Source organism: Podarcis pityusensis (genome assembly GCF_964106645.2).
Source record: "Podarcis pityusensis genome assembly, chromosome: 9".
Classification (NCBI taxonomy): Eukaryota; Metazoa; Chordata; class Lepidosauria; order Squamata; family Lacertidae; genus Podarcis; species Podarcis pityusensis.
Window position 1 is genome coordinate 63,148,588 of NC_138034.1, and position 14,986 is coordinate 63,163,573.

Consider the following 14,986-nt stretch of genomic DNA (forward strand, 5'->3'; position numbering starts at 1 on the left):
TTCATTACTCAGCACTGCTTTTATCCTAAAGAATACTAGGCCAGAGTCTTGGGAAGGAGACAAGGCAAAAAGCACTGCTGGTGTGTAGTTCCTGTGCTGTTGAATAAACAGTTGGTTGAACATTGAACATTCCTAATGCATATACAGTGGACGCTTGGGTTGCAAACAACTCCTTTGTTTGCCCCACAGAGAAGTCCATCCTTTGGTTCCAGGAGGAACTCGGGTGTGAACATATTAGACTGGACTTTAAAGCTCAGGGACCAGGGCCCCTGAAGGACTACCTAGTCCCTCTTCAGCCTACTTGCAAACCAAGATCTTCACTGGATCACCACCCAGTATTATGGAGCAGGTGGCAACTGGGGAGAGGGCTTCTCGGCTGTGGCGCTGTCCTTTTTGAATGTGCTTCCCAGGTCATATCAGCACCAAATACTGTACTTATGGCTGAAAACTGCTGTTGAGCTTGTCTTTCTTGCTGTGTTTAAGAAGCTCACTTTGCTATTGTTTTTATTCTTTTTTTTTAAAATGGTACAATACAGAAATGCTTGCAAATAATTTGTATAAGATTACCATAAATTAAAAGCATCATATGTTTGTATATTGCCTTGGTATTTATCATTCCAAAACATAATGAAAACAGCTCGTTTTTCCATAAATCTCTTTGGCTGATTTATGTGAGTTCTCTTAAAGTAAGTTAATTTTATCATGGTTAAAACAGACCATGTTTTCTCAATCCAGGCTAATAAGGATTAGATTACTCCTTTTCCAGTTCTTGGTTATAATTATTTTTGCAGATTGATTTTGTTCTTTTAATTTTGTGTGTCACCCTGGAAACATTTATGTGGAGAAGGATGGGATATTAATTTATCAGACTAATACACATATTTTAAAACAGGAATATATTAAGGGAACTGGGAAAATAGAAACATAATCCCATAATATGTTGTGACTGCTAAAAGTGGGGCAAAACTTCCTCTGGGTTTCAATGTTGAATCCTCTAGTCTTTTCGGAGGGCTTGATATGATCTGAAGGGCCATTTCTTATCTGAATTAAGGTTTGAGAAAGATCACACGAAAGTCATTAAGAAAGCTGGCTGTCAATGTGAAATTCTTTGACAACAAGTTTGAAATGACAGGGCAGGTCACATTTTAGAGTCTTGGGTGTCTGTTTTGCCTCATTGCTATGCTGATAGTTTACTGGTATTCTGTTTTCTTTCTTTTCCTCCGCTGCCCTCCCCTCCCCACTTTGTCTCTGCGACAGGGATTCGGGAAACAAGTGGATGTGTCATATATTGCCAAATATTACAACATGAGTAAAAGCAAAGTTGACAACCAGTTCTACAGCGTGGAAGTGGGTGACTCGACCTTCACAGTTCTCAAGCGCTACCAGAACTTAAAACCAATCGGCTCTGGGGCTCAGGGAATAGTTTGGTAAGTTTCTGCAGGAAGTGTTGTCCGTGCATATTTATTGATTTGCGTGTTTTCTTTCCCCTGTGGTTGTGAGTGGGATACGCCGTCTGTTGTTCTTCATGATTTGCTACCCATGAATGTTGCTCAGGGCTGTGGTAATTAGCAGGGAAACAGCAAATGATCAGAGGTGGGGGAAGGCTTGGTGGATAATATCCTACATCTCTGTGGTCCTAGTACAGTCTTCTCCTAACCAGCTTTTCTTGGAGCTGATAGGAGTGGTACCACTCAAAAATGGAGGAAGGTAAATTACTGGTAATCGTGTTTGGGGAACCTTCCTCTTTTCGGGGGCTGTACAGGGAACATGACCAATTTTCCTTACTGCAGGAAGGCATCCATGTCTCCATTGTGAGATCAGAAACAATGGTCCAAATGTGGACAGTTCCAGCCCCATTTTGAAACACACTCCTGATCTTTTAAATAAATATTCTTACTCCTGTGAATAGCAGCAATGGATTCTCCTGCACGTGGCATGTGGAAGCAGCACAGAGTATGGTTTCTCTGCAGGAGCAGTGCAAAGAGCATCTCAAGCGGAACTGGTAATTTCTCCTCCTGGTGCTCCAAAAAAGAACCTCAGATCTGCCAAGCAATAAGTCTCATCCTGTATCATTTTGAAGCTGTCAAAATTGCAAGGTTCCCGAGCCGATGTGACCATTAATCCTCTCTCACATAAAAACAAGAAAACAAGAAAGAAACCCTGACATTTCGGTGAAAACATATGAATATCATAAGGGCAGCATTATAAAGCACGGAGAGCTAATAAATCTTGCAGTGTAAATAATCAGATCTTTTGTGGTTTATGTAAGTCTTTCTTTGATTTATTGTTTGTCGCTGTATAGGTTGCCTTTTCCTTTCTCCACGCTCTAGATACTGTTTTTAAATCCTTGTAGGCTTTCTTTTCTTTTCTTGGTAGATCTCGGTTATTTTGGTTTGTGTGCCTCCCTTTCTACTGTTTCATTATAAATACCCTTGCCCATCTTGACCTCCGCATCACCATTAATTGAATGGAAATGCCAGGCAGGCAACTGGGAGCTATGCGACTGGGGGCCATCAGAAGACATTGGGTTGTATCCAAGGAAGTCATCCTGTTAGTGCAGGATTTTCTGCTTGTGCAATGCCACTTTCCTACAATCTCCTCAGGAGGTCCTCTCTCCACCCCCCACCCCTCAAAAGACTGAGTCTGTGGAGTTTGGAGAAAACCCCCAGAACATCATGTGTCCAATGAGTGTGCGCGCGCATGTGCCTAGCTCATGTCTGATGGCTTCCCCTTGACGTCTCCAGAACATTTGTGTGGAAATCAAGGGCCCAGCCAGCAGGCTTAATCCCATCTCACCTATGGTTACCAGATTTTTTTCAATGAATCCGGGGACACTTTTATTTTGGAAGCTGAATAGCAACAGGGAGTCAGTAGTGGGGATGGTGAGGCAAAAGACCCTGGGCCCAAGCATACATGCATATTTTATAAAGGTGCAAAGTCATTCTTTCACACCCTGTGAAACATAAATGCACAGTTTTTAAAAAAACTGAGCAACAGCGCGCTGCCTGCCCGTGACTTCCACGCCTTCCCCGATCTCCTCCCCCCTTGTTTTGACAGCTCAGGGGAGGCCCAGGAGGGGCCAGCCTGGTAGTGCAGTTGGCTCTGGCTGGCTTCAGGAGCTGCTCGCTGCCATGGCGCAGGAAAAATGGCGGGTGCCACGGCAGTGAGCAGCTCCTGAAGCCAGCCAGAGCCAACTGCAATACCCGGCTGAGGCTGCCGCTGCCACATTTCCCAGGGACAGATTTGCACATCTGGGGACATTCTGGGGACGGAATTTGTCCAGGGACAGATTTGCAAATCCGGGGACTGTCCCCAGGAACTGGGGACATCTGGTAACCCTACCTCCCCCTCTTCTTCCACCTCACACGTTGTACATGCCATGCTGGCTTTCCTGAAATTCTTTCTCCTCGTGCCCCATTTAATTCATTGCAATGTGGAGGTAAATATATATAGACAGAAAAAGGCATTTGAAATGATATTGGTGGTGGTGGAAGCTCAAATCCAACCAACATGATGGCTGGTCTACTAAATGCTGCATCTCCTCCTCCTCCTCCTCATCTCCTTTTGGGGAATGACCACAGTTGCTTAGCAACATTTGCCAGCTCAGGCTATGTTGTCTCCCCTGACTGTCACCAGCTTCCTAGGGTCTTGGGCACAGAAAAAGTGGAGGTGTCCTTTTATCTCCTGCTTCCTGACCCTTTTAACTGGAGATATCTGGGATTCACTGGCGGAGGAAGAGGAGTGTGGGGGGAGCTCACCGCCCCTGGCAGCGCGATCCCGGGGGGGGGGGTCCATCACAGCTGCTCCCTGCCCACGGTAGGCGCCACACCCCCAGGATGCACGTCACGCCCCTGGGGCAGCATGCCATGCCCCTGGTACATGCGCCAGCCCCTCCCCCACTTGCTCTCCGCCCCCCCCGTCAAGCGCCTCCACTGCTGGGATTGAACTTGGGGGATTCTGGGCTACAGCACAGTGTCCTTGCCCATGGGCTGGTAGGATATTGCCCCGTTTCTGTCTCAGGCACTCAGCTTTAGGACTTCTTCTCCACATGCTGGCCTTCTCTTGAGCTACAGCTGCCACCTCTAGTTGAGATTCCTGCATTGCAGGGGGTTGGACTAGATGACACTCGGAGTCCCTTTCAAGTCTACAATTCTATGATTCCAAGGGAACATTGGAGAGAAAGGGAGCAGCTTGCAGGAGTACGGCCTAAGAATCAAGTACACTGACCACTAATTATACCATCTGTTTCCTAGATGCTTGGCTGCTAAATGATCCTTCTGGTAGAGGCAGTAATCAGCCACCACAAATTTGTGCCCGAATAGAGAACCAAAAAAGCAGCAAATTATGTTTAGCAAAGTGCCATATGAAAGCTTTCTACTTTTTTAAAAAAACACTAGGAGGTTCTGCTGCTCACTGAGGCAAGAGTCCAGAGATAAAAGTCCTGCCACAACACCACAATACCCCAAATCCTGGAAGACTGGTGTAGAAATATTCCAGATCCTTTCCTATACCCAAATACTACATTTTGCAGTTTAGATTCTGAACTAGGTTCTTTAGTTTGCAATGCAAACCCAACCCAACCTAACTTTTCTGACTAACAGTACTGTAACACAATCCTTTCCCTTAAAGTAGGGCGGGGAGGGGTGTGTAGAAGCCACACCGTACATTAAAAGCGCACATAGCAGATATTTGAAGTACGTGACTTTCCCCCAAAGAATCTCAGGAACTGTAGTTTGTTAAGGGTGCAGGGAATTGTAGCTCTTTGAGGGGGAAACTACTGTTCCTGGGGTTCTTTGGAGGAAGTAACACACTTTAAATGTGTGTTGTTGTTTTGTTGTTGTTATTTAGTTGTTTAGTCGTGTCCGACTCTTCGTGACCCCATGGACCAGAGCACGCCAGGCACTCCTGTCTTCCTCCCGCAGTTTGGTCAAACTCATGCTGGTAGCTTCGAGAACACTGTCCAACCATCTCGTCCTCTGTCATCCCCTTCTCCTTGTGCCCTCCATCTTTCCCAACATCAGGGTCTTTTCCAGGGAGTCTTCTCTTCTCATGAGGTGGCCAAAGTCTTGGAGCCTCAGCTTCAGGATCTGTCCTTCCAGTGAGCACTCAGGGTTGATTTCCTTAAGAATGGATAGGTTTGATCTTCTTGCAGTCCGTGGGACTCTCAAAAGTCTCCTCCAACACCATAATTCAAAACTTTAAATGTGTAGTGTAGTGCTTTCTGCACGCGCTTGCATGTAGATAGATAGAAGGCGTAGAGTATACAGAGCCAATGGGGCTGGCTCTATAGTCCTTGCTCAGTTCAAAATGTAAGCTCATGTTGAAATTAGTTGCTGATGGTGGATTTCGCATCAGCAAGATTATCATTTGTTAACACTGACCAAGCAGTATGAAAAGCGGTGTCCTCTAGAATAGGATAGCCTTTCTTGCTTTCTCAGTTCAGCAGGGATGCAGTTTTTGTGCCAAGAGATAGTGAACAGCTGCTTTCCTCTCCACTCATTTCGCCCACCCTCCTCCCCAATTGGAAGATGATCAAATACAGTGTTGTTTGAATGGCACTGGGCATCAAGTGTTAATTGGGGCAGCTGGTTCTGGTATGTGTGTATGGTGTGTGTGTGTGTGTGTGTGTGTGTGTGTGTGTGAAACGCAGCTTTGCTATCCCCATCATGTTTTGAGTTCATAGCAACCTAAAAGTGGCGGTGGCATGTTTTCAGGGATACCCTGTGATGTGCGCTTGACAAATCCCATAAAATGCAGGTATTTATAAATGTTACAAGGGAGGTGCGACAACACGTTGCAGTGTGGAGTGCACCCTGTTCAGGATTCCAGCCCCACTATTACATTTCTCTTTGCAAACAATATTTCCGCATTCTATCACTATTGGGCACACTCAGTCCTCACTGGGCTGCTGCTGTAAGCTTTTATTTTTCCTAAAAAAAATAATTGTGCAAGCTTTGAGCATAAGAGCATAAGAAGAGCTTGCTGGATCGTCTGTTCCAGCATCCTGCTCTCACAGTGGCTGACCAGATTCCCTTGGTTAGCTTGCAAGCAGAACATGAGCGCAACAGCATTCTCCCCACTTGTGATTCCTAGCAATTGGTATTCAGAGGCATGCTGACTCCCAACAATGGAGTTCAAATGTTGTTATCAGGTTTAGTGGATGCAGTAAAAATGCAAGTCACTAAAAGTCAAGCCTGAAAAAGAATCCAGCAGGGAAACTCTCTTTGGAACAATACATTGTCCCGACCCATAAGTATTGTTCAAAACTTTACTTGCAGGACTTTCTTCAAAACAGAACATCAAAGATTCATCCAAATAATTCCATACAATATCTTGTGCATATTCATCACAGGCTCAGCATCCTATAAGAAATAACTTTACCTCTTCCAGAAATCAAAACTATGTCTCTCTGCCATTCCAGCCTGCGTTAGCCTATGCAGCTCTTGGAAAGCCATGATCACATCCTTTGTTTTCTCTGTGGCTCCAGAGAAAAAGGAACACTGAGCTCCCTTCAAGAGGGTGATTTGCAATTGAATGCTTCAATCATGTGATCTAAGGTTAAACACTCAAAGAGTTGGAGCAGAGAACTTTCTCAGTTAATAACTCAATTAAAGCTCAGAGAGCTCTTAGTGTGCTGCCATAGAAAATCCCCAATGTTAGCAATACACATCCAGGCATTCACCATTTCAGTGTTGAATAAACAATTGCACTTTACAGAGCAGGTGTAGGGAACCTTTGCCCCTTCAGATATTTCTGAACTACAGCTCCCACCATCCCTTGCTCTTGGCCATGCTTGCTGGGCCTGATAGGAGTTGCAGTTCAGCATCAGCCAGGGGGCCAGAGGTCCAGCACATCTGCCCTAGAGGGACAGAAGTTGTACCAGACACATCAACAACTATGACAATTACCTGACCTGATGTGGTAAAGAGAAACCAAGGGCAGGGAAAAGGCCCATCTTTATATGAAATAGAAACACTGAAACAATAGTTATGGCTGGATCTCTTAAGACTTTGACTTGTAGAGCAATAAAAGGAAAAGGTTGACCTGTAATTATTTGACAGATCTTTCCTTCCATTTGATGAAGCCTCTTTTCCAGCTGTTGCTGATGTGATCAAGGGGTAAAAGAAGTGGACACATATTTCATATTTATGTCTTAATGTTTCATACCTGTTTTTTCTCTGGGAAACGGCAAGATTTGGGATCAGGATGCAGCTCTGTGAAATATAGCATTTGGGGAACACAATCTCTGTGGGAATAACTTTCCATCCTTGCAGCCTTGTCTGGCACAGGCAAAAATAAAGAATTATATTGCTTGTATTTATAGTTTCTGTTGATGCATCGGAACTGTGACGGAAAGAAAAGTAATTTAACAGTTTCGGTTTCAAGTTGCATGTCAGGTTCAAGTGCTGAGTTTTGCACAAATTTGCCAGGTAGCTTTTTAAAAGAATTAGAGAAATCCTTGGCTATCTAAACTAGCGGGTGTTTTTTTGCCACATCTTTTGGTAGGGAATTCCCTCTGTTAATTCTGTATTCCTTATGCAAAATCACCTTTTGCAAGGTGATATTGACTTGCTCTTGCATGGGGTACAGCACAGCTGTATTATCAGATAATATTGTAAATTGCAAAGAAACTATTCTTGGGCAAGGAAGCGGTATCTGTATTACAAAAATAGGAACATACGTGAGTGGGTCTGGAATGTACTTTGCACAGATGGGAAGGACTTTGCTCCAGCCTCCTCCCTGTCCTGGGGAAAAGGGACTGTGGGTCACAATTTTCACAGGATTAAATGGGTAAGTGTTTCATAACTATCCCGTCTTTGACATTATTTAGTTATCTAAATGCACAGTTATTATAAGTAGGATTGCAGCTCGATTAAAGAAATTTTAATGAAGTCATCAACCAATCTGCTGATTAAATTTGAATATGGATAAAAACAACTTTCTTCCCCTATTTTGTTAGGGGGAGGAGGGGGGTTTCCAAATCCTTTGGGAGGAAGATCCTCCTCTTGGTCTATGATATTAGTTGCTCCAGAAGGAGAGGAACAGTTTCCACGTATCTCAGACTGGCCCTTCCTAGTAGCAGAGACACAGGATCAGCAAGTGGACCACAGCATTTACAGCAAAATATCTCTCCACTGCCTCCTTTTCAAGAAAGATTGGCCAACACAACATTCAATGAAAGGGACCAAAGGGCGGCCATCACATTTTTCCAGAACCATTTAATTTGGGGAATATTTGTTGTCAAGAGTGGCTGGGAAAACTCAGCCAGATGGGCGGGGTAGGGGAAAAAGAAATTATGATGATGATGAAAAAACTTTAAAAAATAAGCTTTTTGCATTCTGCATTGTAAGTGAAATATAATAAATAAATAACATATGATTAACATTCATGGCACACATGATTGTTCTCAGGAAGGCTCCCAAGGGACCACAGGGTTGAGAGGGAAATCCACTCTCAGAAGCCCCCTCTCCCAGTGGTCCACCACCATTGCCTCCCTCTTCTGTTGACAGAGATGGCAAATGAGGACATCCTGGGGACATGCTGGGCATAGATCAGGGGAGATTTGGGTTGTGCTGGGTCCAAATCCTTCTTATTCCAGAACCACGCCACCATCTTAGAAGGAAAAGTATGTCATACGAGCACTGGAATTGGCATACTAATCTCCCCAGCTGAGCTCAGGATTTGACCGCCACCAAGGTGTCCCCCTCCCTTGCCTTCATTGAGTTGTTGTCTGGGACTGGGCAGAGGAGGAATGGTGGAGACCATCTCACCAGCCTGACCTTTCCAAGGAGGAGGAAGAGGAAGAAGACAGTATAGATTTACAATAGGGATTTGAAGGAGGTCACAGCTCAGAGGCAGATGAGGGGGAAAGTCGGGAAATCATGGGAGAGGCAGAGCAGCACCCGGCTGACACGTAGTCATTAGAAAGCATTCCAGACCCTCCATCTCCCAGAACCCGGCGAGCCTTAAAAGTAGAGAGCCAGTGTGGTGTAGTGGTTAAGAGCGGTAGTCTCCTAATCTGGGGAACCGGGTTCGCGTCTCCGCTCCTCCACATGCAGCTGCTGGGTGACCTTGGGCCAGTCACACTTCTTTGAAGTCTCTCAGCCCCACTCACCTCACAGAGTGTTTGTTGTGGGGGAGGAAGGGAAAGGAGAATGTTAGCCGCTTTGAGACTCCTTAAAGGGAGTGAAAGGCGGGATATCAAATCCAAACTCTTCTTCTTCTTCTTCTTCTTCTTCTTCTTCTTCTTCTTCTTCTTCTTCTTCTTCAAAGAGCTCAAAGACAGAGGGCACAACGGCACACATAGAGGAGGTGATGAGTATGATGAATGAGGAAGTGGGAGAGATGGAGTGTGTGGAGATTCACTTGGGACAACGCCATTATCCAAGAGGCTGGGTTCTATAGCCTTTTTCTGTAAAGACTGAAATAAAAAGTGGCTGTAATAAACTTTTCCTTGTCTTTATACTTTCCTGGGCAACCAGCTGGGAGCCACTGACTGCATCCTGACAGCTGTCCATCAGTTTATTAAACATGTCAATTATACATTTGACTTGCAGCATAATTCTATGTAGAATCTGAAACAAAGAATATTTTTAAAATAGCGGTGTTGTTGAGTAAACCGATTCCAAATTTCTTCCTCCTTATTTGATGAGGACCAAGACTGGAGGCTTGGTCCCCATCCTTGGTCCCTATCCTTGGACTCCAATACTTTGGCACCTCATGAGAAGAGAAGACTTCCTGGAAACGCCCCTGATGTTGGGAAAGATGGAGGGCACAAGGAGAAGGGGACGACAGAGGACGAGATGGTTGGAGAGTGTTCTCAAAGCTACCAGCATGAGTTTGACCAAACTGCGGGAGGCAGTGGAAGACAGGAGTGCCTGGCGTGCTCTGGTCCATGGGGTCACGAAGAGTCGGACACGACTAAACGACTAAACAACAACAACAACAAAGACTGGAGGGACTTCAGAAAGTGATTGGCCCTCGTTTCATGCTCTGTTTCATGCTGATATTCTTAAGCTTCCTTCCATCTGAGGTACAATATGGGTGATGATCCAGTGGTTCTACCTCCATGCACATTAGCTTAGGCATCCAGCACAAATGTTGTTTCCTCTTGCCTATTCGTTACTAGCCGGTAGTAAGTGGATAATGTGAGGTTTCTGTGGGAACCTACCATCTTCGTTTGGCAATCCATTTTCTCTTCGCTGCAAACCTGCTGTTCATAACAGCTAAGCATGTATCAAATGCTATCTGAAGCTCAGTAATTTCCTCAGGCTCTCCAGTGACAAAATCACGCTGGTTTAAAATAAAGTTTCCAGCAATAGTCACTTAAATTGACTAATTAATAAAGTCATCTTTGGACCTTTTAGAATTAGGAATGGCCTTGTGGGGGATGTGGGATACCCGATATCACCCCTTCCCCACTGTTTTTAGCTAAGCAATGTGGGAAAAGGTGAAATGAAAGGAAAATGCTTCCACTCAGTGGTAATCTTGTGGGTGCTCAGCTGAATGCTCTCTCTTTTAAAAAAAACTTTGCTTTTCGGTTGCCAGGATTCCGCAACAGTCGTTCATAATCAGAGTTCTGCACTGTAGTTCTGTAATAACTGTTATCAGAGAGAATCTGAGAGCAATGTGAAAGTAGGAGAAGAGCAAAAAGAGAAAGAGCAATGATAGCATCGGGTCAGAAGCGAATTATATATACAGGAGTTATATATAGGAAGTCACGAATGAAGAAATGTGCTGACTAATTCTTGGCATTTGTCAGAATCCATGTTCTTTTTATATTCTTGAGACTTTCTCCAAATTGTTGCACTAGTTTTGTAAGTAGTTTAGGATTTTTCCTGGAACCGTTGCTGTCCCTTGTGCTGTGTGTACTCTCAGTCGAGCCGAGTAGCTTCTATCAGCTTAGACTGGTGGCCCAACCACCATATCTGGACAGGGATAACTTGGCTTCAGTAATCTATGCTTCAGCGACCTCAGGCGTGTTTTCCATGGGCTACTTTTGGAAATGGTTCTGTAAGGATATCAGGGGGTTACTCGAGAGCAATCAGGCAAATGCCTCCCTGGTCGGCTGTAAAGCCTCGTTACTGGTGCCAAAAACCCTTCACCATGCAGAGTGCCACTATTCCGTGGCCCGCTCATTCACTGGCAGAATCTGAGAGTGGGCGGTCCTTAAACCTCCCCCAACAGAGTAGTTTCTTGACGCCCAGTCTGCGCCTCCCCTCTCAGCGTGGAAGCCTACTGCACAGGGAGGGCGTGGGTAACGGAGGACCTCTCTCCTCCCCGCTTTGCCCAGGCAAGGTGTCCTGGCACCACCTCGCCTCCTCCGAGCCCTGAAGGTCCTCTCCACTGGAGGCATGGTTACTCTCCTCTGCTGAGGAGGTGCTGCTTCCCACAATCTTTGGGGGCTCTCTGTAATCCATCCGGCTTTTCCCCTCTCGCCCCTGAGCCGATGGCAGTTCCCTGACAGGTTCGGAAGCCTCAGTTAATGCAGAATGTGGCTGGCTGGCTGTTTCAAAGTCAACAGGTGATATAACACAAATCCTGTTCCAACTACAGTGGAACCTTGGTTGTCGAACACTTCAGAAGTCGAACGCTTTGGCTTTCGAATGCTGATAACCCGGAAGTGAATGCTTCTGTTGTTGAACGCGTCTCAGAAGTTGAACGGCTTCCGAGGCGTGTTTCTCCATTTTTCCCCCAATGGATTTTGCCAACTGGCAATTGTGCCTTGGTTGTCAAAAGTTTTGGAAGTCGAACAGTCTTCTGGAACGGATTACGTTTGACAACCGAGGTTCCACTGTAGACTGGCTGCCTGTATGCTTCTGGGCTTGTTTTGACTTTTAAAGATCTTTCAGCTCAGAACTCCAGTATCTTCTGAAATGCCCTTCCCAGATCCTTAGATCTTTGCTGAGGTGATTTTCCAGGTTCCTCCTCTGAGGGAAAGTGAAAAGGGAGAGGTCTTGTTTTCAGTTGTGGCTCTCTATCTGTGGAATGCACTCCCCAGTGAAGTCCACCTAGTGCCTTCATTTACATTTTTTTGGAGCCAGATAAAGACTTACCTTTCCCACCAGGTTTTTGATAGACTAATATGATATTGTTTATTATTAGTGTGCAGCCAACGCATCCTGTGGCTGTTATGAGGGGCACCTATTTTTAATTTTGTTTTGCGGTGTAATATGAAGTATAACTACTTCGAGGTTTTTTTTAAAAATCAAGCAGCGTATTAATTTAAATAAATAAATAAACTTGTGCTTTTAAGTTTGGTAAGTCATTTGGAGACAAGCAAATCTGGTCAATAATAATAATAATAATAATAATAATAATAATAATAATAATAATAAATTTGTTAGTGTTAAAGCTGGATGTAGCAGGGACTCAGCTCTTTGCCAAGCTAGCCTACTGCTTTCTGATCTGTTTCCAGTTTTCTGTGTGTGTGTAGCAATAAATTCTGACTGAAATTTTAAAAAAGGTGATTTTTCTGGCAAGAATGCCTTCAAAGCTTGAGACCCTTTCCAATCTGTTTGAATCTTGCCCTGTCCTATTACCATTTTGAATACAAAACTTGTGTTCTGCCAGAATGCTGCTGCAGTGTGAGGATGCATGGCATCTGTACAGACAGGGCCAGAAATCTATGTTCATTCCTTAGACTTAGGTAAAGGGACCCCTGACCATTAGGTCCAGTCGTGACCGACTCTGGAGTTGCGGCGCACATCTCGCTTTATTGGCTGAGGGAGCCGGCGTACAGCTTCTGGGGCATGTGGCCAGCATGACTAAGCCGCTTCTGGCGAACCAGAGCAGTGCACGGAAATGACGTTTACCTTCCCACCGGAGTGGTGCCTATTTATCTACTTGCACCTTGACTTGCTTTCGAACTGCTAGGTTGGCAGGAGCAGGGACCGAGCAATGGGAGCTCACCCCGTCGCGGGGATTTGAACCGCCAACCTTCCGATCGGCAAGTCCTAGTCTCTGTGGTTTAACCCACACCTTAGACTTAAATGCCATCAAAATCACGGGGTCCACAGAAAGGACTTTTGGCATAACATGAATTTAATGGTTCTGATCCTAAGGTGACCTCCCATGGTGCTTCTCCTAATGGAGAGCTATTTCTGACTTAATGAAAATGCATTGTGTGAGGAAAGTGAACTGAGAGCCACAAATAGCCTTCCATTAGCTCAAGCTCTCGTGCCACTGTTTGTCCAAGTTCATCTGGTATTTTTCTCTGCATTTCATATCTTTAACTATTTATAGTTTCGCTCCTTCATTTTGAAAGCAACCCCAAATGACTTGGAGCCATCCAATGTAGCTGAATGTTGCAAGATTCAGGACGGACTGAAAGAAGTACTTGTTTACACAACACTTCCACAAGGTGTGGTGATGGCCAACCGTTTGGATGGCGTTAAAGTAAGATTGATGCGAGTTGTACCAGGTGGGGCAGACTCACCTTTGCTAAGAATAGAACTCTCTTTAAGAAAAGTGGTGTGTGGGGAGACAGAGAGAGTGATGTGAAGAAAAATGAATTTCAGAGCTTTCATATTTTCTTGTTTCTCCATGACAAAGTGTAGCTATCAAAACTCCCTTTTATCCAACTATTTAAGCCTTTCTTTCTATATGCACTTTAGAAAGACCATATTTCAGGTGGAATTGAATGTAGTTCTGTATCTTCAAAGTTTGGAAAAAACTTGCCCAGGTAAATAAACACTCCAGTGCTTCCAGTAAATGATTTGCCGCAAAACAAATAAACCACAAAATGCTGTTAAAGTTCTCCTCTCCAGACTATTCCACCACTGAATTAGTGGGAGCTGCAATATAACATTTTAATGTTGACTACTATGCATATAGATGAGAATGGGAATGGATATTTGATGTTAATATTGCACTGGAGTAGACAGATTTTATAGTATTCCTTGGCAAAGTATACTTCAGCGCTCAAACTACATTTACACATTTTACAATAAAGTTTGCAAATGGCATCGGCTTTTCGTTTGTTTGCTTATTTTCGTAGTTCAAAAATTCCTGTTTGTTCATTTGCTATCAGTGTGGCCCCGTGAGGAAAAGTTGGAAGCACTTGGGTGCTTAGCCCGGAGAAGAGACATCTTAAGAGGAAATACAGCAGCCATCCTCAAATATTTAAAGCACTGCTACGTAGGAGGGACAAATTGAGAGCCAGTGTGGTGTAGTTGTTAAGAGCGGTAGACTCGCAATCTGGTGAACCGGGTTCGCTTCCCCGCTCCTCCACATGCAGCTGCTGGGTGACCTTGGGCTAGTCACACTTCTCTGAAGTCTCTCAGCCTCACTCACCTCACAGATTTGGGCCCTTTCTTTGTGTGCCTCTACCACGTGAAGTCCTGAGGGTGGCAACACCAGAACAGACCTTCTCTGTAGTTGCTCCCTGTCTGTGGAATGCTCTCCCCAGGGAGGTTGGCCTGGTGCCTTCATTTTATTTATATATACGGTATATAATAAACCAGGCTTAGGGCTAATGAATATTCTACAGCCTTTTAAATGTGTCTGTGGGAAGGTGGGCGGTTATTGTTCTGCTGTTTTGTTTTTGATTATTTACTTGTTTTTATCCTGTGTTTTATTCTGTGAACTGCCCTGAGATCTTATGGTGAAGGGTGGTATAAAATATAATATAATATAATATAATAATATAAATATAAATAATAATAATATAAATATAAATAATAATAATATATATATAAAATAAAATAATTTTATTTATACCCTGGGCAAGACTGGGCTCCGGGTGGCTAACATCAAGTATAAAAACAATTGATTAAAATACAACTTAAAAACAGGATTAAAATACAATTTAAAATGCAGCCTCATTTCAGTGGAAGCCCAGATCAAAAACTGTTTGGGGGTAGAAAACGTCAAATCTTCACCAAGGCCAACTATCCAGACTGGTCCCACATGGGCCAGAAAAAAAGCCAGGGAAGTCCCCAAATAGGGGTTCCATCACAGAAGGAAAAGGAAAGAGGAGGAGGGG

The 14,986-nt window shown here is 44.3% G+C and overlaps 1 protein-coding gene across 8 annotated transcripts in view; it reads left to right on the plus strand.

The window, feature by feature from the left end:
• MAPK10 (mitogen-activated protein kinase 10) overlaps positions 1-14,986 on the plus strand; it is a 236,496-nt gene that overhangs the window by 146,286 nt on the left and 75,224 nt on the right. For all 8 annotated transcript variants that reach the window (XM_081020953.1, XM_081020954.1, XM_081020952.1 and 5 more), the window contains one exon: positions 1,258-1,427. In XM_081020953.1, coding sequence (XP_080877079.1) covers positions 1,258-1,427 — 170 coding nt within the window. The remainder of the gene's footprint in view (positions 1-1,257; positions 1,428-14,986) is intronic.